Source organism: Rhododendron vialii, chromosome 1a, assembly GCF_030253575.1.
Source record: "Rhododendron vialii isolate Sample 1 chromosome 1a, ASM3025357v1".
In the NCBI taxonomy this organism is placed as follows: domain Eukaryota; kingdom Viridiplantae; phylum Streptophyta; class Magnoliopsida; order Ericales; family Ericaceae; genus Rhododendron; species Rhododendron vialii.
Window position 1 is genome coordinate 40,913,986 of NC_080557.1, and position 26,967 is coordinate 40,940,952.

Sequence of the window (26,967 nt, forward strand, 5' to 3'; positions counted from 1 at the left end):
AGAGAGAGAGAGAGAGAGAGAGAGAGTCTATCGGCGGCTTTCATCAACTTTTAGCACAAGAATATAATTTTTTTCCTCTTTAATTTACAAAATGATCAACAAAACTATCCTCATTTTGTCAGGGAAAAAAACATATAGAACTTACGAAAAGAAACACTAGAGCGTCAACAGGCACATGATTTCTACTATTTTCTCTTTTTCTATTTCCATTGCCTCAACCTAAAAACTCTCTCAAGCAAAAAACTCAGATCCTACAAAAAAAAAAATTCCCTTTGGTCAGGATTTTCTTTCAAATATTTACCTGGAAAAGTCGTATCACAAGAAAATTGTTTCTTTTCCATCAAACAAATTTGATCTCATCGTGAAGCCTAATAGAATTGCACTATGCCAGTAATGGTGTGGGGTGGGTCGATATCAATGCGAATAGCCTTCCCCTCTGAATGAAGTTGCGGAAACAAGTTGGCATCCTTTGCTGCAGCACCTTTACCAGTCCACAAGGTCGAATGAGGCCACTCGTTTTTCGAAATTATCTTCTCACCATCAACAGATCCAAGACAAGTCTCTAGTGCTGCCATTTTATCTGAGAAGAGTAAAGCAGTCATTTCCACAGGGACCTCTCGATCAATGAACACACCATAGTTTGCTACAGCTGAAACACTATGAACTGCCTTGTGAGCAAGCGTTACATGAGCCTTCTTAAGGTTGGTCTCCATGTTCTTGTCTCCAAGAAAATCCTTGATCTGGGGATGCTTCTCAGCCAACTGATCATACAAATAGGGTAGAAAAAGGACACAGTTTAGGAATCGTAATTTTCTAGAAGTTCATCCATTCCAAGATAAAGATGCTTCGCATAAACTCCAAAAAGTTGTGGAGTGTTATAATGCACTGAGGGATTTCATTTTATGTGTGTTCAAAACAATGCATGAGCAAGACAAAAAGGACGTGGATAAGAACAATTAAGCGCAAAAAAGGGTGGCACCACAAAGATGGGACATGTAAAGGTAGACAAGAATGGAAACAGCATTTAGGGGGAGCTCCAAATGGCAGCAGGGGCACGGGAGGTTAGAGGATGTCTAAGACACTGAGACGAGGTAATTGGAAAGGCTTGAGCTATGAAGCGTACTTAAAGAAAAATGTCATAACTGCGCCGGGTACATGACTATGGCCCTCTGATAGTCGGCTTAAAAGAGTCATAAGCCACAGTATTGATGGGAAGAAATTTATCCAGTTTCGGTTTTTTACTTGTTGCTAGTAGAGTTTAGCAGTTAGGACACTATGTTTGTCCCAGATTGGTGAGTTACAAGAAGCATCACCAATGTATTATGGTCACCAATTACTAACAAATAACTTGGGCTTAAGCTCCAACCAGTTATTGAGCCAGTAAAGAGTGGATTGTTACATGGCGACACTCATACAATAGATTTTTGTCTTGACAACACTTATTACAATAGATCAGAAAGCAAATTCTACTTACATTGTCAAGGAGACTTCTGATTTCATTGACGGGCAGACTGACAGCAGCAAAAATAATGTTTCCGGATTTCCTCTTCTGAGTACTTGGCATTTTATAATCACCTTTGACAACAGATCTCAGTTGTTCTACTACTTGTTCAACAGCGACTTCAAATGGAACCTGGAAGCATAAATCACGCTGATTACAGTAAAGCAAAGATGTGCGGCTTGGGAGCAAGGAGAAGGGAAAAACTTGATCTCTTTATTGTGTGTGTACTGTACGTGTGTGTACGGGCAGGACAAGAGTAATTTTTTTTTTTATGGATTTAGCAACCCATACAGAGATGTAAATTGACCTGACCTAACCGAGGAAAAAAAACATTACTACTCCGTATTAAAATGGTTACCGGGCGTTATGAACAACCAAAGTGTAAGAATTCACCACAGTGAAGCACTAAAAATGTACACCAACCTGAATGGAGTTAAGATAATCAGCACTGGCACATAGAGTTTCTCTCAATTGCTTCTCCCATTTAGCCCAGTCGTTTGCATATGATCCTTTTGTGGACTCCAGCCTAAATTAAAGGCAGAACGTGAATTCTTAAGAGGTTGCAACCAGATAAGAAAGAAAAGATCAAAGAACAAATTAATAACACTCCAAAGACAAATGGTGAAGATACTAAAAAATTAATAACACTCCGAATACTACTTCAGTTAGTCAATTACTACATCGCAACCTTGTAGCACTGATGGTGGAAGAAATACAAACTTAAATAACACGATTTCAAGCAAAATTAGAAATACATTGATTCGTCTTTCACCAAAACTAATCTGCATTCTATTGGACTTAACTTAAATCTGAAAATTTTGTCCTTATTTGAATTTTTTTTGCATTTGTTAGTTTTGCGCCAAACTTTTATGGGTTATTGATTCGTCTCAACGAGAGGAATTGGAAAAGTAAATTTTTTTTACTTTTACCCAAGTATTTTGAGAAATAACCACTTTTTAGCGCTGTCATTTTTTGAGAAATAACCACTTTTTAGCGCTGCATTTTTGCGCTAAAAAGTGGTTATTTCTCAAAATACTTGGGTAAAAGTGCCAAAATTTTACTTTTCCGATTCCTCTCGTCAAGACGAATCAATAACCCACAAAAATTTAGTGCAAAACTTACAAATGTGGAAAAAATTCAAATAAAGACAACTTTCAGATTTAAGTTTAAGTCAAGTCCAATGTGTTCTTTTAAACTAATCTTAAAATAAGTTGGTTTGTCATTATTTGAATTTTTTTCGCATCTGTTAGTTTGCGCCAAACTTTTGTGGATTATTAATTCATCTCGACGAGAGGAATTGGAATAGTAAAAAAAAATTTACTTTTACCCAGGTATTTTGAGAAATAACCACTTTTAGCAGAAAAAGTGAAATAGGTTGACTTATTTTGAGAAATAAGTGGTTATTTCCCAAAATATTTCAGTAAAAGTAATTTTTTTTTACTTTTCCGATTCCTCTCGTCAAGACGAATAAATAATCCACAAAAATTTGGCGCAAAACTAACAAATGCGAAAAAAATTCAAATAATGACAAACCAACTTATTTTAAGATAAGTTATGCTAACTAATGTTAAGATGTTTCTTGTGCCTGGTTTTTTTTTTTTTTTTGATCGGCATTTCTTGTGGCTGGTTCGGAAGGATAAATTGCTGGCCAGCTGGAACAAGCTATATAGGCATCTCTTCGAAAGTGCTCATAATCATCTTGAGCACTCATTTGAAACAATTCTACACAGTTATGGAACACACACGGTTAACAGAAAGTTACGGAGTCATCACCACATTCATCGTTTCAGTCCAAAAACTAATCAATGCAGTATTGCGTTGTGGCTTTGCAGTTTCAAATAGAACAAATGACAATGAACAAACATTCTTCTAAGGACAAACAATTACTGACCTGCCGTGTCTTGTTTGGTGAAGCTTGAACAGATTTATTCCCTCCTCTAGAATAGACTTCAATGAATCAGGCAGAGGACTCCTACATGTCCCAAAACAACGAAAAATAAGTCACAGACTTCCCCAGAATGTATAGACTAGCCCCTTGCATCTCGTCTGAAGTAGTCTCAACTTGTAGAAACATGTCAAACATAAGTAACGCCAACTGATATATGTTCCAACTAATAGCAAACATACTAACAATAGACGTGCAATCAGGTTACGCTAATTTCAATTAACTACAAAGAACAGCAATATAATACTATAGGAATGGAGAATAAAACAAAGAGATCGAAGTGGGAGTAAACAATACTGACCTATCAGGCTTCAGTAAAGGCATCTTGACAAGTGAACCAAAACGTTCAATTAGCTCACCCTCAAATTCCTTGCGGCTCTGAGAAGTGTAAGCAGAAAAGGATCACAGAATGCGTTCATGAGTATAAATCTGCATTCTCTGTGTTAATGCATCCAACTCAACCCAATTGGCAATGAGTGGAGAAGTTGCGCAGGCTCATATACTAGTTTTGGAGGTTATAATTAACCAATGTGGGACAAGCTCTAATACTCCCATGCAGGTGCAACCCCTAACCCACAGGCGGAGAGGTAAATAATGGATCCATAACATGGGGATTAAACAAACAACGAAACAAGGTGCACTTAAGGCACAAACAATGGGGCAAACAATCAAGAGAGTCTCGTCGAAAGCTTGGCTCTGCCAACTCAAAATCAATTGGTAATGTTAGAGATGCCGTCCAGGCTCATATACTAGTTTTGGAGGTTATAATAATTAACTAATGTGGGACAAGCTCTAACACCCTGAAAGAATGTAAAAAAACTTACCTTCCCATCATAAAGGTTATAGAACATTAGGAGAACATATCCGGCATTGGGAGAGTTCTTATCAAGATTCCCCTTCACGATTGACAAAGGAAAAGTCATGGAGATGCAAATCATACCAAGAGGGGTTCAAATGTAAAATCAGCTATCAAAATAGCATAGATAAACAAGTACCGGATGATTCACTCGTTGAAGCACACGAAACATGAAAACCGATAACGCATCAAGTGAAAAAGGGTTTGTTTCAGTTCCTGAAAATTAAAACAGCAACTTAGATACATAAGTAAAGACACAAGGATGTTCCAGCTCTAACAATACATCAATAAGTTTTTCTTACATCTATAACCAAAGGAGTTCAACCAGTTACATAAAAAAAAATTAACCAAAAACGGGGAGAGATATGAAAAGAAATAGAACTTATAAGCCTCCACAGTGCAACTCTTCTGACAAATATGTCAACAGGGTCCTCTTGGACATCCTAACCTAGTCAATCTGAGAGAATTAGCTGGAACCAAAACCAAACAGAGCCTCAAGGCCCAACCATTGGCCTAATAGTGCATATCCATGCATTTTCTGTGGTTTGATTTTTCCCTTATTCTCCTGACGAGTACCATCTTTTTTGCAGTTGTAGGGTATGCCTTTTTAGGATGAATGAATGTGATTTCATTTGTAAGGAGAAGGGAGGCACACCTTTCAGTTGATGGCTGAGCATATCCGGAATTTCTGACTGAGATTTTTTAAGTTTTGATGCATTGGTTGCTAGTTGCCTCGTATAGGATGGAAACCTACGTTTCTCCTTAAGTTCTTGCCCTTGCGGAACCGAGAGGAAATTATGCATTGCAAACTTATTAAACTGATGATCAAAAAAAAAAAAAAAACTTATTAAACTGTAGTTGCAGCTAAATCTCTATTCATTGGCTCTTGAGGCTCTGTTTGGTTTGGTTTTAGTTCCAGGCTGCCTTCCAGCTAATTCTCTCAGACTGACTAGGTTAGGATGTCCAAGAGAAACTATTGACATATTTGTCAGAACATTCAGGAAGTTAAAAACAACAAATCCAGCATATGCATCAAAGCAATTAAACTAGCAAGGTGAAGCTAAAACATGGTAAAACTAGTTTAAAGCTTGAAACCAATAAATTTCGAGAATAAACACCTGAAGGAAGAGCTAGGCATTACCTTCAGAATCAGGTACAACAGGAACTGCAGATGCTCTTGTGTTTCTGCACATTTCTTCAATCTGTGCAATAAACAAATAGAAGATATGAGGAAAATCTGGTGAAAGAACACAAAATGCATCCAGAATAATCATCTGCTTAGCTCCTTCAAGATTGCATTTTACCTAAACCAGTACCTCCTCTCTTATGAATCCCAAATATACACCACAACCATTTGGAATAAAAATTAGCATACGCACTTTTTTTCACCTGAAGTAGTGGTCGTAAAATGTATCAAGGAGATGCCACCCATTTACACAAGACGATAACAAAACCTATAAGACTAGAAGCCAAGAGCACAAAAGAGTCCATTGTACTTGCATAATAAGGTAATGGATGAAAACTACAAAAGATCTAGGCTAGCCGCAACTAGCCCCGATATACAACCAAAAATAATATCAAGAAACGGCTCCCCAGCCGAAATGGGCTTCTCCATGCCTGGAAAGAATCTTTTATTCCATTCCATCCAGCTAAGTAACAATAGGGCAACAAAAGAATCTAGGAAATTATATTCCTGCTTTGCCTTCCTCACTCGGCAACCCTCCAGCTCCCCAGAACCCTGGCCACATCTCCATCAAGCATCCATCAATCCCAAACACATCGACAAGACAACAAAATTCCAAGACCTAGACAATGAATGGGAGGTGTGAATGTGACTCCCCAGTTTTTTTGCACATGCAGCACCAGTTGACCAAGACATTCTGTCTCCTGAGTGAGGTTGTCAATCAAAAATGATTTTCCATGAGCCACCATCCAAACCAAAAAATGGCCACCGTGGTAGGACCCACCACCTTCCAAACGTCCTGCGAACATAGCCATCCACCTCACCTGAGCTCCCCCTTAGTGCCTGAATAAAGGAGGATAATTTCTGCTCGTCCAACAAACGCTATACTCCCTCACCAAACTCAAAGCAAGCAAACCAAGAAATTTGTTAAAACTCCCAATCCAGCAAAGGCCTCCAAAGCCAAATATCCCTTAACATCCAATTTGCATGAATATCCAAATAATTTTCCATAGATTTCTCCAGATCCACCACGAGAAAAAAATAGTGGGAAAAACACATTAGTCTACACCTGTACCCAGACACACATGCGCATTACGCATTCAAATCTCTGGTACATGTGTCCATATTGGCATAACTCATCAAGTCTATTCGCCTCCTGTCAAATCTTTTGCACACCTAAGGCTGGACATTCCCATAGTTCACATTAAAAACAAGATTTCCGACAGTTACTATACAAAATCAAGGCAGCGAGTCATTCTGTATTATATTGACGATAACAAAGACCAACGAAACACAACTAGGAAATAGGTGGTCTACTGTTTATCACTTGATTAAGATAGACAATAGTCCACACATAATGGCAAAATCCTCCACCCTATAACGTTGTGAGAACCGAATTATCACAAGCTTTGAACTGGTGTTTCCACACCAATCCTCCACAACAAGGATTTGCAAAAGCCACCAACCCGTACATTCAGAATTTCTGGCACCAAACTTGTGGGAAGTATTTTTTTCCATGAAATAACCTCAGAGATTGACAAGCTTATCACAATGTATACATGGTAGACAATATAATAAAATCGGGCAAGATGAAAAAAACCAAGAAATACAGACAAGATAAGCTCAGGCTTTAATCAGCTTATAATATCAATTTGTGACAGCTCAAGGCAGAAGGTGGTAGATTACCAAGGAAAATTGGTTAGAACGGGGATGCCCTTTTGTCTTCTAGACAATAACGCAACTGGATATAATAATCCATCCCCAAAATCAGATCAACATATTCCTATCTTTGTTTCGCATCTCTCCAGAAAACCAGAGACAGTGTGGCCACACATTAAGAACTACGGTTCAACACATATCCAATGTGAATCTCTCGCCAAGAACGCCTAATAATGAAATAGTCTTTGTGATGCAACCACATTAAAAAATGTATCTTCTATCACCTGTGTCTAAATTTACAAAGAAAAAAACTGAAAGAAATGTCACTATTTCCTTTTCTTTTACTACCAAAGGTCCAAAGCTTTCATTTTATTGAAAAAGTAGCGTAATGATTCATACAGTTAACAAGGATAAAGAAAATAAAAAGATGAGTTACCCTTGACCAAACTTCTTCATTTGGGGCATTCTTGTCAGCAAGGATAACAGAATAATCCTTTCTCCTGCATTGTTCATTAACTTTATCCCAATATTTTCCTGGTGATATAAGAACCAATATGAGTAACAAATACTATTAGCTACACCTATAGCCTAGAAAATAAGAAATAAAGGCTTATTGTCAAATATGCATACGATAAGCCTTCTTCCCTCCAATACAAGCGCTAAGTCTTAGCATGAGCATCAGACTTGAAACATTCGTATTATGACTGAGTTAGCACTCCATAAAATAACATCCATCACATACTGGATCCGAGAAAATGCAATAGCGCAGTCAGCATTCTTGAATTCTTCCTTCTCAATTCTTTTCCCCAGCAAGGCCATTGACTGAAGTTATTTCATGTGATTTCAAATAGAGGGTTTTGTTCTCATCACCTATTATTTCTTCAGAGACAAGACCTCCATTTCTACCAGTTTAATCTAAATTAAGCATAAAAGAAGGCATCATAATTGTTGAATTGAGCACTTCAGTGGTGAAAGTATTTTATAATAGCACACATTACAATTGGCCAATTTCTCCTAAACACCTGCTGAAGGCATAACAGTTAAGAAATCTAATTTTGCTAAAAATATTTAGGAGTTTTGGAATACATGTTCAATAACTTTCTTTGTTGCATTAAACCTTAGATAACCTCCACTTATAAGTCAAATATTTAACTATTTTTCCCACCAAGGTAATTAGTGCATTGATACCTCTAACCGATTATGTTTCTAGTTACAATTTAGAGGAAGGATAGTTGCAACACTACCTCTTCCTCATATGGACACCAATTGCAGACTAAAGGGCTTTTGGCTTAGTATAACAGTATAGACATGTAGACTAAAGATAGGTAGACAAATGGTAACAAGATTGCCATAATTTGCGGATCCAACAAAAGAAAATGACTCCAATATCAGTTCATCAAAGCAGCATGAAGCATATAATATTTACTGGGATCAAATAAGATATTACCAAAGCACTATACATAATTAAGAAATATCATAACTAAGTAAATGTAACAGATTACATCAGGAAACAGTAAGAATGGCCAATTTTGACCACTATTATACACGTGTATTCCAAAGCATCATCAATATAACAGTTTCGCAAAAATATCTCATACCTTTAATAAGATCACCCATCAGACTATTAACTCGACGATCATCTCCAAGACCTTCTGGGGCATTTACAATTTCTTTACAGAGTGCAGATTTTGCACAACCAGGTATTCCTGAAAATGGAAATTCGTAGTTGGATGTGAAGATAAATCCAAAACTTAAGATTGAATTCTCGAAGTTATTAACAAGAAAGAAAATATGTTGACTGGCTATATATATTCAGAAGAAAAACATGAATATAACTCAACCCAACAAAGAGTTAATTAAGATGACAAATTTCAAGTTAGAATATTAGAAAACTCAATAGAGAGATGGCAACGAAACTGATAATTTAAAGGAGAATTTAGAGACATGTTAACAAGGACTAAGGACTTTCAACATGAAATTTTGGCTGAGCACTTAACGGGAAAGCTTTACTAACAAAGGGAGCTTGGTGATTTGGTTGTCTTTCACACTCACCTATGCCTTCAACGGAAGGAAATCCGTATGCACCAAGAAGGGGGGAAAACATAGTCTCCAAGGTGTATTTACACAAACTCATCCAGATGGAAAGCAAGAAGACTTGTAGAATAGAGAGATAGAGATAGAGATGAAAAGGAGGAGAAAATAAAATGGGTGAGAGAGAGAGAGAGTAACCTATCCCCTTAACGGAAGGAAATCCATATGCACCACGAAGAAAGGGAAAATAATATCCCCAAGGTTTATTTACACAAACTTGTCCAGATGGAAAGCAAGAAGGCGTCTTGTAAGGTCGACTCAATTTCCATGAGCAACTCTATATGGCAACCTCACAAGACAGGCCAAACCCGAGCTCAGCCACAACTTAAAGAGGTTCGATTTGAGTGAGCTGTTAACAGAACTCGTCTTGAGCTCAACTCCAGCTCCTTGATTGTCAACAAAACAATACACTGCCAATCAGCTTATCAAGCCAAGCTCAATTAACTAAAGAACTTCAAACCATGATCTAGCTTAACTCTTTTCCCTCACAAGCGAAACTCGAATGACTTTAGTTGATTAGCTGGCCACAGTTATAGCCCATAAATTCTGGCCAAATAATAAGTTGGAGAGTTTTTGGCTGCTCACACATAGCACCCACACTTCCTTACTATCCACACTGGATTTATGCAGATAAGATGATCTTTAAGTGTTTGGCTGCTTCCCTGTTGGTTTTTAAATTATAAAGAAAAATGACTTCTATCCAATAGCTATTCTGATATGGTGTTCCTATTTTGTAGAACTCCGCGTGCACACAATTCTACAAAGTTGATGACCAGACACTTTTTTTTTCTCTCCCAAGATAATATGCTGGGACAAATTGCATACATAACAAGCTAAGGGAAGTCTCATGTGGAAGATGGTAGGAATTTGATGGCTTAGGCTTAGGAACAATGGAGGTCAAGAGGATGAGACTTAAGCAAGTCCAAAAAAGAAAAGGAGAGATGACAAGATATTATGTGCCTAGCCAATTTGTAGGGGATAGAACCAAAGGAGATTTCATTAGGAAAATCTCTTTGTAGTGCCAATTGAAAATATTTGTTTTTGTGCAACAACTGTTAAAGCATCCAATTAAAAATCAATTGGCAATGAGTGGAAAGGCTGCCCAGGCACATATACTACTATAGTTTTGGAGTTTATAATTAACTAATCAGAGACAGACTCTAACACTCCCCTTGCATGTGCAACTTCTGACCCACACGCAGAGAGGTAAATAAAGGACCCATGACGTAGGGATCACAATGAAACAAGGTGCGCTTAAGGCACAAACAACAAGGCAATCAATCAAGAGAGTTTTGCCCAAACACCTCCACAAGCCTAACTCTGATACCATGTTAAAGCATCCAACTCAAAACATATTGGCAATGAGTGGAGAAGCCGCCCAGGCTCATATATTAGTTTTGGAGGTTATAATTAACCAATGTAAGACAAGCTCTAACACAACCAAATAAGTAACCAAAAGTTTCAATAATTAGGATCAACTTGACACAAAAAGTGTGCCAATTTTGTATAGAATATAAAGTTCATAATTTCCATTACTACATTACGAGATCCATTCAATGGAGGACAGGTGGCACACCCCTCGGTCTGACAAAACATAAGTAGTGCAGATCCTAGGCTTGTCTCTATTGGACGGAAGCAATACCACAAACAGGTAAATGACATTGTGGAGGTTGTGACCACGTCTCTTGCATGCTTTTGCAAGCTGCCCTGTCCTGCCTGCACTACGGAGGCCCTGTCACATCTGCATTAAGCATGCTGTCAAGCCTGCACTACGCGGGCGCAGAGCAGGTTAGCCACCCATAGCAGATGGCAGTGATAGTCAGTGCCACCCATATCAGATGGCAGTGATAGTCAGTCCTTGTCTCCTTGGGTCTCTGTCTCTCCAATGGTCCCACACAGGATTGCTTGGACTAGCAGGTGAAGGTGGCCTTGCGGTCCCCTAGGGGAATCAAGCAGTAGGTTTGTTATAAGTAAGTCTACAAGTTACAACAAAGAGGCCTAGGCGAAGGGAGTGTGCTCCAATCCATGCTTTATATATGCATCATCAATGGTATTCCCTTTTTCTGTGGTAGGACGCAAACCTGGCAGGCTAAGTGGCGACAGTGCATAGCTGTAGCCAAATTAATCATCTCATGCCAGATTAAACTTTTTATTATACAACATCATGAATTCTCGTAGAGTATTTTAGCGACTTAAATTTCTCTCCTATAAATTTATACCTGGAAAGAATACTATCAGAGCCTCATCCTTGGCCACAGTATCCTTGGTAGAAGTACTTGGGCTTGGAGGTGCTTCCTCTTTCTCTGTATGAAGATCTCCCTCTTCATCTCTACCTCCCTCAACAATTGCCATGAAATCTTCAGCACTCACTAAGTTCCCAGCAGATCCTATCAGAGCCTGATTCTGTTGGCTACGTTTTGCATACTGTTCAAGAAATGGTTCCGCTTCACTGAGGTAAGTGGATGATGACAACGCTTTCTTCCCATACTTCCTTCGTATGTAAACCGCCCTATACACAGAATAACACGTATTCAGCATGCTGCACGTTGCATTCCCGGAAGTGTAAAACCAAATAGAAAATGCAGCAAGTGCAAAAATAAACAGCATTACCATTCATCCAGCATCTTGCTGAGTTGATTCTGCTTTTCTTGGGAAGTGTTCCATATTTTCATTTGCCTAAAATGTAAAAAAATAGTCACTGACAAATGACAATATTCTCAAAAAACATGTGCAATACAAATATGAGCATAATTGGTCCCCATATCAACGATGTCATAGTTGCACTCATCCACTTGGCTTTGCGCACTTTGAAACTAAAAATGCTCTCAGTTGAAATAATTTGAAAAGTGATATGCAGACCGCAAGAACCTATAATGGCATCATTTGGACGTTCTGACACAATGCTTCAAACACAGGATCAAATAACTACAAGAGAAAAGCCATACTACGTAGGTCAGAGATGCAAAGCACCTCAAACTTAGGTACAACAGACGTAAGTCACGTAACAGCTTCTATCAACTATAATGACCTTAAAAATTGGCATTGTCCTGTTCAGCTGTTCCTAATATTACTTTCTGAACAGATTGGTCTCTTTTCCAAAGGCTCCTCTTATGTTGTGAATACAAAATCAAATAGTATTTTTTGAATGATTCCTATGTTGTCAGGGAAAATAATTCAATGAACTGGTGAAACTGTCTTTGTAAAAAGCCACCATTGGAACCTAATCTTGCAAAAGTGCACTTTAGTACTCAAAGGTGCAAATTTAAAGGATCCAAGGATCTGAGCCATACATGTTTAGTTATATGACTAAGCTGAAACAAAATATTAAGCAGACGTACCCAAAACTATACTAAGAAAAATGATAGCCCAAAAGCTCCCAATAGCCTCCAATGATATGAATACAGGATAAAGCACATTGTAAATACAAAAATCATACCACTAGAGAAACACAATCTAAAAAACAAAACTCACACCCCTAGAAATTTTGTCAGCTGTGGAACCATTGGAACCATAATTGGGGAGGAGAAAAAACAGGGGTATATCAGACTGGTTGCATTCTGAATATGTAAAGCACACAAAGCACAAGAAACCTAGGCATGCTTCAACCGCAACTCAAGTGTCCCTATTACTATCTATGCATAATTGCATACAGACACTCGTATCAAGAGGATTCATAAGAGTCAAATGAATCTCATCTTATCTTATCCACAGAATTTTACAAAAATTCTCCACTTGCCAGACTATTACACATATCAAGTGACAGTGTATTTAAGAAACACATTTATATACAATTTGTAATAATAGATCACAATCAAACACATATAGAGACTCCAACTTATTATAATCACATCAGCCAAAGAAATCTTTTCTAATCTTACACAAATTTCTCCAATGCAACAAAACTAAATAACTCATCATGCTCCTCCAGATCCAACCATAACTTGGTGAAAATACGGACAATTTTACCTCAGATAATAGGTCTTGTAAGCAGCCGGACCTTGTTTGAAAAGAATTGACAAGCCATTGCGGATTAAAAAGGTTCGCAACTGTGCAGCACAAGAAGAACAATGATGAATTTGTGATCTTCCAGAATATCTGAAGAGAACATAGCGGAAAGGAGCAAATAGTACATATTCAAAAGAACACAAGGCCCTACGTTTGAAATGAAAAGAAGAAAACTGATTTTCTACTAAGTTGTTTTAGTTGGATAAAAAAGATAATTGGCAGGCAATCAATATCAAAAGACAAAACAACTAGACCAAAGATCTAAAATGGTGATCTTCAATCTGCAATCAAGGTAGTGAGATTATCATCATCCACATTTGCTTATCTACTAAATGGTTTTGCGCCTTGGCCTGCATACCTTATATGTCAGAAATTTCAACTTGATCATCAAATTTGCATCTTCATCAGCTAAGCCATCTTTTCTTGATGTTCCGTCACTGTTATTGACGTTTTCCACTAAATCATTGCTGTTTTTGTCCATTTCAGCAACTTTCTCCTTGTTTGCCTTGAACAAATTTATGTCAACAAAAAACCCTGGAAAAGTAAGAACCACCACGTCATTTAACAGAAAATGCGCACTTAATAAAGTGATCAAAACGTTACAAAAACATTCGTGCACAACTTTCAGTAGTGTTACTAGATTTCTAGAATCAACACCATCAGTGTAGGTTTCACTATCATTTCTGAATAACATATACACTTCATCATCCTACTTGTATTCTTGCAACAAGTACTATGACTGCTATTGACCAGTGTCACTTCCGAGTCTTGTTTACTGCAATGATCAAGGGATCTGGATCATCTGATCCAACTTACAGTTGACATCATACCTCTCTTCAAGGTGGTTGGGGGTAAGATAAAGTATATGGCTTATCTGCAGCCCCAGTGATCAAAACCGTCCCAAAGTGTTTTAAATGGTCCAGATTTGTCATTAATATCCTACCGGTAGGATACTTTAACACATGTGAATCATTGAGTGTATAGATAAACGGCCGAGAATCAACTGTAGAGGCTCCTTGCAATCCAACTGTAGAGAAGTCGGGTCCTAGACTCCTAGGATAAATGTCCGAAAGGGCTTCAAGAAGGGACACTTCTCCAGGTTGCAAAATCTAAAGTTCTTACTAGAACTCATAATAAAATAATAAGACAGACAGTTACCTCGATATAGAGGCCATAATCCTGGTTTGTTTCTGAAACACAAAAAAGGATGTTCAGTCAAGAAATGGAAGGACCATGCATAGCGAAAAAATGAATTCCATCATCCATGATATATGTCAAGCAAAAGACCAGATGAATCACTCATTTACAAGTTTGAGTTTAAAAGGTACCTCATCTCTTTCTGATATCGTCGAAACACTGAATCGTTGTGGACATGAATGACCATTTTAAAATACAGGTCGTCAGTAGATGCAGAACCAACTTTGTGGAAATTATGGTAACACTTGAAGGCTGCAGAAAAGTGCCTCTCTCTCATCAGCTGAACCATTTCCTGACTTGAACAAAGAATCGAAGTTAAAATCATGGAGAAGTAAGAATAAGAGATCAGGAAAAAAATTCTGCAACATTGATGTATCCAACATGAAGCCACGAAATATAAAAAACGGCGATTAACAAAATCATAATATCAGATGGGCTCAATAGGATTGTTATGCTCAGACAGAATCATTTAAAGCATCAACAGGCCAAATAAGGATATAATAGCAAACCATAAAGCCCGAGCAGTAAAGCCATGGATATGCAGTAGAGATGCTCAAAATATACTCCTATCTTCTTTCCATCAGACCATATATCAATATTAAATTGATTCCAGAATGTACAAAACAGAAAACAGATAAACCGTTATCTAAGTAGTTTATAACCAGGAAAATTCTGCAACACGTAAAGCCTCACTTGCCAGTTATTTACTTATTCATTAACTTTTTATAAGCAAGTAGCAACAAATTCTGACCTGCAATTTAGTGGTTGAAAAATCAGCAGGGTGCGCTTGCAAAAACTTTGAAAGAACAGAACGATCAGCGGTTCGAGAATGTGAATCAGTTGCTCCGTTTCCCAACCAATCTACATAGTTGGGGCAGAAAGAAGTGCCAACGCTCTCAAGAAGTGCTTTTATTTGCTGCAGTAGAGAGCCAGAAGTGCCAACACTCTCAAAAAAATGGTTTAAGAATGAAACTAGTCTTAATTTTGGAACATCATACTGAAAGGACCTGGTTACCTGATTTTCATTTGACCTATTTGCAGCACATATCTCCCGCAAGCTCGGTCCAAGATCCAGGTTGGCTAATATACGATGCAATAATAGGCAAATTACAAACAACATAAAAATTATTAAAAATCCATTGCCAACACAATTATCAAACTTAAAAGAAGAATGACAACTCAACCAAACATTGCAAATGTTTAGTAAGGACAACTACATGGAAGTAATTGTGATGAGAACACTGAATGGGAAAGGTGAGTGCCACAGGTGGTGGCAATGAAAATCAGATCAGAGAATATTTAATGAGATAGTCCCACCATGTGTGTAAACCAACTAATAGACATACCAGGTGGAAGGTACCAAAAGGACAAGAGGAAGGCCAAATAAAGAGTCAAAGACATGGTGTATAATACTCGGACTCAAGCTCAGGGTGTCTTAGAACAGAACCAATTGGTGAACAATGGAACAAATCCAGACAGCCAGTCCCAAGTGATTGAAATGAAGACTACTCAAGTCAAGCAGACAATTAATGCAGGATGTGAATACAGGACAAGAGGAAGGACAAATAAAGAGTCAAAGACATGGTGTATAATACTCGGACTCAAGCTCGGGGTGTCTTAGAACAGAACCAATTCGTGAACAATGGAACAAATAGTCCCAAGTGATTGGAATGAAGACTACTCAAGTCAAGCAGACAATTAATGCAGGATGTGAATACAGGACAAAAACAATGTTGTCTTTGTACAGATCTGCTTTGGTGACATTCACACCAAAAAGTTCTTTGTTTTGAATGTATGTTCATTTGAAACCTTTCCACAAGTCATGTTCCCTTTTACAGTAATCATAGTAACTCATAGCTAGAATGCAGATTCCAGGGACTCCCATGTGAGTCAATTCTTCGGTAACCCAACAACAAACAAAGCCATATATCAGGCCCTCAGCTAATGTTAGAAAGGTTCTTTTTTCCATATAATCGACCAGGAATGCTAAAAATTGTTTAATAATCAAGAAAAATGTTCCACCCCCTTTTAGTTTTCCTTTTTTCCCCTTCTGTTATCCTTTATTTTTTTACACTTGCAACCAAAACACATATGTATTTGCTCAATATAGTATTTTACATCTACACCTCACCTTTATTCAACCAATTCCAAAGCTCAAACTCTGGGAAAGCAGAAATAGCTGACATTCAAAATCTTTAAAACCTCGTCTTCAGGTTCAGTAAATTAGCCACTTCACTAAACCTTTGATTGGCGAATCTAGATGTCTCAACTTAAGTTACATTCTAACCCTTCAATGAGACAATTAAGTTTAAATTTAAAGAGATAAGCTGAGTCAGCTGACAAATGAAAGGAAAGAGTGACAAGACTGAAGCTGACAAATGAAATGACTAGAACAGAGAATACTCGTAACGAAACATTCAAAGAGCAAAGAGCATAAGATGCATAACAGTACCTCCCTCAAAAGGTTGCAGTGGAAAATCTCTTAAAACCTGCTCCATATGTTTTGAGCTCTCATGGCTCACTATACGGGCCACAAGACCCTCCAAGATTTCACCCTGCACCTTTATATGGTCTTTTGATCCTGCATATCAAGCTAGCCAATTTATTATTCAGCAGAGCTTGAAAACATTAGCTAAAGGGACAACAATATTGGCTTAGCATATTACAAGAACCCTGGACAACGGGAACATTATAGCCTTACAAGGTAACTCATCAAAAAATCTGTCAAAAAACTCATGTTGCAGGGTGTGCTCAATTATAAATTCACATTTTCTATAATTTTGCAAACAAACCTTTCAAAGCTAACTACAAAAATAAGGCCCACGAGTCCACGACTATAGTTTGTTTTTGCCAAACCTGTTTCCTATTTTTGACATTTCCAGTTGTTAGATCACCCAATTGTCCCAAAAGCTTAAGCTATCCAGAACTTGTGCCCAACAATGTCTATCAAGCTACTCAACACAACCTCAAACAGACTCGGAGGGGTAACCAAAATGAACTTAATTTGAAGCACAAACAAATACAGAACAGATTGTGCACTAACAAACAATACGGGGAACAAACACGGACAGCGAGACTTGAACCCAGGGTCCAGAGAGCTCTTATTCCATGTTAGATAGTAGTAAATTTGCTCAACAATGTACATCAAGCTATTCAACACCAATTACACTTCAACATTTAATTTAAGAAATAAAAAGCATCTATTAGAAGCAATACATAGAGCTAGAATGTTTAGTAAATAAAATCAGCTAGAGATGCTAATGCCTACGAGTCCAAAGGCCAAACAACGAATTACCCTAAACACAAGGAGGTGTTGATGTCAAAGTATGTTAGAAAAGGAAGCTGGAAATTGTGGTCTACAAAGCAAGATGTAAGAGAGAGAAGAGTGATCAGGAGCAGAACAGCAAAACCACTTATTCGTTGGAGGTGAGAAACAGTAAGAGTTCGCATGAAGAAAAAGAGACACAGACAGGGGCACATGCTCACCACCATTTAACATAGATAAATACATCTTACACTTTTGTATAGCTAAATATTAATCTACCATATGTGCACATCGAAGAACATAAATATCCCTAACTTTTATGGAAAAAAATCACAATTAATGTCATTGTAGAGTCTTTTCTCCCAAAGAATAACTAGACCGAAAAACACTTTGTTGCAAGAAACACAACCTTGGAGAAAAAGGCTGTAGTGCACTGCACTGTTGACATGGTACAGGCTGTAGATAGTATACCCCTTTCATAACACAACCCCGAGATGAGAAAAGCCCTTGACTAAAGTCCATAGGAATACATAAGCATCACCAGAACTAAATATGTAATTATTCATCAACTGTACCTGGTACGGATATATCAGCAACTTCATCAAGAGCCTTACATACAGGCACTGCTGTTCCTTCCTCGCAGAGTGCATCATAGGCAGCAAAAAACGATGTCACTGATTTCCTAGAGTAAGAACACAGATAAATCAGACATAAAAGCTTTGATCCTGAGTCAAGTTTTCCATGGAAAAACTAAATAATCAACCATCAGAGTGCATACTGGACCAAACTTAAAGCCCCAACAAGAAAGCAATTGTCATACAAAAAAACTAGCGATGCATTCCTTAGGCAACAGAAGGCGTTCTCTACTAATGCCTGATGTTCCTGATGTAGTTCTCATGTTCTTAAATCATGTTCATGCGACTCAATTGCAAGGATATCTACAATCCTGTAGTCGCTAGTTCTCTTAAAACAAATGTAGAATGACAAATGAATACTTTTAGGTGTTGCAAACAGAATCTTCTACAGTTCAGAATCGCAGGGTAGCCAAACCATAAAATAAAATTCTTCATAATTCCTCGAAACAAAAATCTGGGAAAATTCATACTCTTCCACTGAAGCCAAGGGTAAATACTAAATAGCCATCTACGCCTAATAATTAAAGAGATACAATCTATATCACAAGAAGAGTACTAGGTCTGGGGCAAGCCAAGGGATAAAAGTCAAAATAGCAGCACAAAAAATGCAATTAGACCAACACACATTACAACAGCTCTAGAAAATTCCTACTCTCATTGTTTATCATTTAGAAAATTCTACTGCCATCACCTTGTTGAGAATAACCAGATATGATTTGTCAGAAGGCGCCATTCCCTACAAAAGACGATTATATCAGGAGTTGAGTAGAACATTGGTTTTCCATTGCCTAATTCCGTGACTGCGGTCACAACCACTGCTCAAGAAAATAAAGGACACAACCATCAGGATAAATAAGACCATGGCATAAGGCAGATGAGAAACATCCTTGATGATAAGAAACTCAGACATTTTTCCTAACAGTATAAGCTAAGGAAGAAGCCAATATATAAGAAATGAAAATGAGCGCCATGAATTGGTGCAGATTCATCACCCGATTTTTTTTAAAGAAAATATAACCTCTTAGGGGAGGTTTTTTGGGGGTCTGCTTGGAAAAGAAATGTTGAGTAGCACATATCTAGCAGTATGTGAAACACAAGCACCAAAAAAACTATTTCCTTCAACAACAGGCTGCTCAAAGGAATAGGTCTTCAAAATCAATAGTGATGTAAGTTTAGAAGAAACTTGTGCACGATATAATAACCTACATGGACAGGATATTAAGTGCTAAAAGCGGGAAAGGTTTTGTAACAAGAGGAAACAAAGGAAACTTATCATAGAAAAGAGAAAGATATATGCTGCAATAAGTATTCACACAAAATATCTTGACACAACCCATAAATACTTGTGTCAAAAAGACAAAGAATAATGTATAGGTACCAGACTGTCAATAACTCTTCCGTGAAGAAAGAGAAAAGATGTCCTACCGTAGTCATCTCGAGGACGTTGTCCATGGTCTCCCAAAACAGCAGTTACCAGTTCCATTGATACACACATATGATTCCTCTGGAAAATTATTGATGTTAATATTCCCAAACAAAGAAAAATTCTAAAAGAAACAATTGGAATCATGGTTTTTCTCATCAGCTAGAAAGAAAAAAGAAGAAGAAGAAGAAGAAGAAGAAGCAAATGTAAATAAAAATATAAGCATGCTCATCATCATAGTGCACGGGTGTGATACCTAGGACGCAAGGGGTGAGAAAACATGCATAGCTGAGATATGCTAAGAACTGAACTTAAAGACCACCATTCCCACTTTTCTGCAAGTGAAAAGGCCTACATTCCAGTCTGGGAAAAAGACAGAATAGAGTATATCTATGGTAGCAGGAAGAAAAGAAGGTGAAAGGATTCATCGAATCTGAAATCAATAAGATTGGTAAAAATGCAGAATAATGCTTCACAGAAGGAAATAAAACAATGAGAGGAACAAGGACTCGTCTCAAATCAATAATCAATCCATTGCAGTAGATCCATCATATAAAGAGATCTAGCCACTATGTAAACAAAGAAAGTGCCGACATCCCAAGATGAAGTAACTTCACTAACTTTTAAAAAAAAATACACCGTATGTGAAAAAGTTGCTTAACTTACTCAAGAAATTTTATAATCAGATCGTGCCAATGAATATCAGGTTCCCAAAAAAAAAAAAAAACTCATGTGAAAACATGCCTCAAGGAAATCATTGAACTGTGCTTGCTTTTTGCGGGCTTCAGTTCCCCATGCTTCGCGAAACATCCTTCCAAGAACAAAAACACCGACAGCAGTGTATCTGCACCAAAATCATCGCATCCAGCAAGCTTATTTTTAAATTCAAGTAAAATTATGACATCAGTTACAGGCACAAATAATTAAACACTGGAAAACCAAAATGACCATTCCATATATGATTAGAATACTCCTTAAAAGAGCACCCAAAGTTTCTCCCAGCAATCACCCTAATCATGTGATATTCCCTATTGAGTATTTCATATAACTACATCCCATGCAAGCCTGTTTGTCTGATAGCCATGATCTTTCGCAAAATCACCCTTAAACCTACAATTACTATCTTACTGTTCCACTTGCCTCACAAGCTCACAAATGAGAGATGTATGCATGAAGAAGTGGACAAAAATAAGAGCAGTCAATCAAAATAACAATGGACAAGAGTGCAGAGTCATCCACAATAATGTTCCCTCAACACACCTAGTTCTTTTTTTATCAAAGAAACTATCCAAAAAGAAAAAAAGATACGTTGACGCACATAGTTGTCATTTACCTTGGACAAAACTCAATTGAAGCAAAAAGTTATAGAGCATTCATTTAATCATGTTCACAAGATTTGTAAGTAGTAATACAAATGGACAGTTTGAGAAGTTCCGTAATTTGTTTTGCAAGACTGTGCTTTGGAATTTGTACTACTGTAGTCTGGTGTAATGAAACTACACTTTGGTTTGAAGGTCAAAAACAGGATGAAGAAGGCTAGGAGTAACAAACAAGGGAGTCGCTCCAGTAACTCACCCCTTATACTAGCAACTCGAAGGCAGTATGTGCACACTCTTGCACAACTTATCCCTGAACTAGACAGATAATGTTAATGTGCATGGGTAAAAATGGAGGAAAATCCGATACAGAGCAGATGAAAACACATTTTCCCTTGGACCCGCTTAAGTGATGTTAAGAGCAAAGAAGAAAATGAACTCCGCCCTTTTTGGAGGCATTTCATTTCCCTTTTTGGAGATATTTCACTAGATTTTGCCTATGAATATGAGAATCTGGGAAGGCCTAAAGCATGAAAAAGAGAGCTTTGCAATTTCTGCTTCAATTATTCAGTAGCTCTTATTTGTATATCGCCGAGTCCCTTCACTTCTTTGTCTCTAGGCGTTGAATCAATTCTGCTTTAACCTCGTTAGAGAACCTCAAAGAGTTTCTCTGCTCAATCATATTAAATATCGACTCATTCCAGAATAGCGGAGGCTTAACTTGTAACAACCATAGGAGTGAGTCTTTTTCATTGTAGTACTCCGTCGAAGTGTATCTCGAAACCTCTAATTGTAGAGTAGAATTTACCCTGTAAAAAGAGATTGCAGGGTACCAAAGAGGACAGTCTATTAGAAGAAGTGGCCAATCGTTGTGATAGGAGAGCGGAGAGCCACATGAGGAGCTGATAACAAGTTAATGCTTGTGGTTTGGTGGTAAGAAGTTGCGATTGCATCCCAGCTACGAGGTTGTAAGATGCCTAAGTTGTATTTACTTCTTGAATAGTGGATTGTTTCTCAGCTTATACCTTTGGTTTTTCCCCCCTTTGCGGCTTTCCACATAAATAGTTCTCTTGTGGTGCTTGATTTCTTTATTTAGTTCCATTTGATATGTAATGGTATTTGTTTTGCTTAAATGGAAAATTCAGCTCTTACTTGTTAATTAGTAGCAGTTAGTATTTAAGGCCTACTCCCTCTAGCACATCCCTAGCACACTTTAAGTAATTCTTGAATACTTGGAAATTAAACCAGAACATCAACAAAAAAGTTGGAAAGGAGCCGGTCAAGGATCACAAATTTTAATCTTACATATTTCCATAGCTATTTTTGGCATAAGCTCCACCCTCATGACCCGCATACATGAAAAGAGACCCTGAATGTTTTAGCGAGACCTGCAAGCAGCAATATCCCCAAATTAAACACTATACGTAAAAAACTACAATCAACATTTATGCAGCAATGAAAGTATCATTGGGCCATCTAGTAAAAATAATAAATCCCATGATTTGTTCGCACAAATAAGTTCTAAGTAAATTTTGATGAACATAACTAACAACCAAAGATGTATTTAGTGGAAAACTTGTTAGATAAATCAATAGTCCAAAAAGCATAAGCTGTTTGGAATAAACAAGTTCTCCATAATAAAAATTTAGGAACATGAGTTACAAAACAAACAACCAAAGATGTACTTCGTGAAAAACTTGTTAGATCACCAATTGTGAAAAAACCATAAGTGGTTAGGAGATGGGTCTAGTCCATCAATATATATCAAGCTCTCTCTCATGCGCCATCCCAACTTGCACATGAGACAAAAACACTCATTATCCCCAGAAGCAGAGTTCACAGGGAGAAATCTAAACCCAACACATCCCAGAATCCAAATCTCTGGTTCCATGTTGGATCATCAAAACTGTGCCAAAAGCTGAAGTTGGTACAAAATATGCCAACATTGTAAGTCAAGCTACCCAACTGTCTCAAAAGCGTAGGTTTACGAAATAGGCCCACAAAACTAAGAGGTTTTTTCTAATTTACATAACTGAAAGAGAAGATCTCATCACAGAAAATGAAAGAAACCGAGGATTATAGATCTCCAACCTCCATAGTTGCCAAACCTTTGGACACCATCTCTATCATCCTCGTCCTTACCTGAAGCAAACAAAAGCAAGAAAGCAATGACTGATGCAAGTCTAATTTCAGATGTAGCATTGAGAGGAAACAAACGACATCATCATCCACTAACTTAGCAGCAAAAATGTAATTATGAAATGTGGAGTCACTAGCAACGATCACAAAGACGTGGTATACTAAGTATATGCTGCCACACATGAAGACCGACCAAATTTGCCTGACCCCAAACGGGTACTACAAAGGTTTATGGTGGAGGCTTAACATTTGGCTTAACAGTTTTTTTAAGACTTCATGACTAATAGTTTCATCTCTGTACTAGCAGACTCTCAAGAATAGTAACATAAATGTGATACAAACTATGCACAGCCCTGCGCACTTCCAATTCCAACACATGCAAAATCTAGCTTCCACTTCAGAGAAAACGGGCGGGAAACCACAAAATGATTCATCCTACAGCTATAATAGAAGGTAGTCAAAGCACCAGACAGACCAAGAAAAAAACTGTGTAGCTATAAATGCCAATAAACAATGCTAACACGTGCCAATCCATGGATTGTGGAGAATAAGAAAAGGGACTGGCCGCAAGACAATTTGACCAGATTACTGCACCAATTCACTTTCAAGACCATTATATTTCAAAGATGGAACCTTTTACTAGCTTGACCAAAATCATTATCCGAGAATCAAGAACCACTGCAAATCATCATTACATTGCTCTCATAGTTGCCATTAGGAGCTTGATGCTTCATGGCATGCAATGTTAAGGAATTCCTGAAAGTCTATGATTTAAAAGTTTCACAAAAGATCCTGTTACAATCCATTTCGATTGTAAACCTACTAACCTAATTTCGATCATGAAGTGCACACCCATACCTATACCATAATGCCACATTTATTGAACACTTCTCTGTCATCCACAGAGGTTGCAATCTCTTGATATCAATGAATTTATAATGATAAAGGAAACGTCATGATTATCTAATATAGCTGTGAAATACCATAAGCAATTAACAGATATGTATTGCTTTCATTTCCTTTTAGCGAATAAAAATAGGGAGTAAGTTAAAAAGAGTTCATATGATGATTTGAAACATAATACAAATATACGAATAAGTTGTTCTAGGGTAATCATTTATACCTCATTAGGACTACAAAACAAAATCAAGTATAATAGAAACAAATTACCTCTTGGTCAGACTTCTCATTCTCGAATTTGGGATAGAAGGTAGCCCTTATTTGCGCAAGGGAGTATGTGGAGTTGTCCACAGTGAAATTCTCCAATATATTACTCTTAAATAACTTGCTCAAATCAGCACTGGTTTTTTCAGCTGTTTGATCAGCAGGTGCTTTTTCAACTTCTATAGCTGTGGCTCCCCTCACTGTTCCATAAGACCAGGGTTTCCAGACAGCATGCTGCCCTTCCACGGGGCCACGGTTCTGTGATCCAACACTACCAAATTGTATGGACGGAGTGGCAGCATGGGTATGCCCACTGTTTTCTGCGATACTCGTTGCACCAAGTCTGCTAGTGATAGGTTCAGCTGCCCCTGCTGACACACTGTCACTGCGTGGAGACATCCGAGAGGAACCTGGCTGCTCTTTCCATCTTTGTTCCCTGTGCCCAACCCTTATCTGTGTCAAATAATAAAATAATTGTTACAAGATCTCAGGCTACAAAACCGAGACCAAAAGGAATCCAAATCCAAAGCCACCTTTTGTCATTCATAAAATCAAGGTATGTAAATGTAGGGAAATATGCAAGCAATTAAGCAGTTTCCAGGTTCAAATTATCGCGCAGAGAACAAAAACAAAAGTAAAATATGGAACTAAGAAATTAACAGCATTACCTTTTGGTAAAACAATGCATCAATAGTAAATAAGAGAAACAAAGCGGGGGGGGGGGGGGGGAAAGATCATTGAAATCATCAATCTGATGCTCCAAAAGCAAAGCTACAAAATACACAGGCACCAAATTTCAAGACAGTTGATATGATACCAATAAAAAAGGCCTAATCAGTACACTACTTGACGATCACTCATTGGTACAACAAACAAGGCGGGCAGGCTTGTTGCCACATTTGCATGTAGGAATGAGCTGAAGCCCGAATGATGAACCATTAATTTGATTATCAGCAATTTTAAGATTGTTCTGAATTCTACCTGTCCAAGAGTTGCCAAAAACAATGACTGAAAGGAGTGCAATGGAACTCTTACGCAAATAACGAACTATCTCAAACAATTCCACAATCACAAAACTAAAGAATCTTGCTCACTGCAACCTTTATAACAAGGTCACCAACTTAATTTTCTAATGCAAATATCATCATCACCGCTTAAATTATACCATGTTCTCTCATTCTCAACCATTCGAAGCCAGGATTCAGATCCACTCCATAGACACATCAAAATCCAACGCTAACCTTTTTCAAATCTCACGTCACTGCCAATTTAAAAAACGTTCCTTAACTTCTCCGTTTTCATTACAACAAAAAAATTGACTGACGCGGCTCTATCAATGCCAAAATATTTTGTGTAACTGTGACATCACGCTGCGTCACTATTCCGCTCATGGTCTGCCGTGTGCGCACGGGGTGGGCCCGAGGCCGAGCTGGCCAAACACTCAGCCTTGCTGGCCCGGCCTCGGGCACCACCCCGCGCACACACGGCCACCGCCTACGAGCGGAACGTTGTGCGACATCTCCGTTTCCCGCCAACGACTAATCAAGCAATACAACAGTGATCACAACGAACAATGCACCATCAGTCAATCATATTTGCAAACACAAAACAGGCGAGTTCGGCCGTTCTTATTGTCTCTTCTACGTATATGTTGAGATAAACTCGTCGCGCACAAAAAGATGAGAGATGTTAGGGCACGGTACCTGGTTGTGCGTCATGGTTGGACGGCAGAGCGAGGTGAGGAAACGGAGCGAGCGAGAGTGAAAGGGAGTGGAGTGAGAGAAGAGGAAGGTTCTGGAAGGGTGAGAAGGTGAGGAAGAAGGAGGAGAAGAAGACGACAGTTTGAGATTGAAAACGCAGAATAATCTCTGCGATCCCGACATTCAAGTTGATGTAAGGCGGTGACCAAGTTATATATATATATATATATATATATATAGAGAGAGAGAGAGAGAGAGAGAGAGAGAGAGAGAGAGAGAGAGGCAGAGGGGGCACAGGCCACCGCCTTGGGGGAAAACGGAAGCAGTCAATGTGACCGTTGGATGTGGTAAAAAAGCACTAACTAATAGGCTCTCTCTGCAATACGCTGCCGCCAGTTCGTGAGCGAAGAGAAAAAAGGGTTGAGTCGATCGAGCGACTCGAGCCTATAATGCGTGAGTTCCGGTGCACCCATGGGGGCTTCGTGTTTTGTTTGTTTTTACTAGGGCTGCTCAAAAAATTCGGTAAATCGTGGAATTGGTCCGGATGGAATCGATCCGTACCTTTTGGATTTTGTCCGTGGATTAATGGTCCGGACATGGATTGAAAAATTAGAAAATCGTGACTCGCGGTTCGGTTCACAGATTTTCATTAGAAAACCGTGAATTAACCGAACTGGACCGTGCAATATTTATTTTATATAAATAATATATATATGTGTGTATTTATATAATAAATTGTTAGTAATGTTAATACTTTTTTCCACCAATTTTAGTATTTTATCTTAATAATAAGATATAGTGTAGATGTACATAAAATATAGAGAGTAAATCGTAGTAAATCGTAGTTTTTTCGTATAAATTACGGGTAACCCTAGTTGAGTTTCAATA

The 26,967-nt window shown here is 38.0% G+C and overlaps 1 protein-coding gene across 1 annotated transcript; it reads right to left on the bottom strand.

Annotated features, from left to right (window-relative positions):
- Window positions 1–58: 58 nt before the first annotated feature.
- On the bottom strand, window positions 59–26,305 carry LOC131317114 (tRNA ligase 1-like). Its single transcript, XM_058346710.1, has 27 exons — window positions 26,083–26,305; window positions 24,386–24,832; window positions 23,168–23,218; window positions 22,382–22,464; window positions 20,505–20,604; window positions 19,763–19,841; window positions 19,029–19,152; window positions 18,278–18,384; window positions 16,890–17,018; window positions 15,453–15,517; window positions 15,189–15,353; window positions 14,569–14,729; window positions 14,399–14,430; window positions 13,599–13,774; window positions 13,202–13,281; window positions 11,846–11,911; window positions 11,455–11,744; window positions 8,743–8,850; window positions 7,581–7,678; window positions 5,444–5,504; window positions 4,442–4,518; window positions 4,271–4,342; window positions 3,748–3,824; window positions 3,393–3,473; window positions 1,925–2,027; window positions 1,475–1,633; window positions 59–761 (listed from the first exon to the last, which is right to left on the bottom strand). Exons 1-27 carry the CDS (start codon window positions 26,260–26,262, stop codon window positions 369–371), a joined length of 3,564 nt encoding a protein of 1,187 aa, XP_058202693.1. The 5' UTR covers window positions 26,263–26,305; the 3' UTR covers window positions 59–368.
- Between the last annotated feature and the right edge of the window lie 662 nt (window positions 26,306–26,967).

Excerpts from the sequence above, each read along its gene's own strand:
- LOC131317114 (XM_058346710.1), bottom strand. The coding sequence starts at position 26,262 with ATGTCGGGATCGCAGAGATTATTCTGCGTTTTCAATCTCAAACTGTCG. Across the intron at positions 19,842-20,504 it reads AGTTCAATGATTTCCTTGAG|AGGAATCATATGTGTGTATC; the intron begins GCATGTTTTCAC and ends ATAATTTTCCAG. Across the intron at positions 762-1,474 it reads TCAGAAGTCTCCTTGACAAT|TTGGCTGAGAAGCATCCCCA; the intron begins GTAAGTAGAATT and ends TTGTATGATCAG.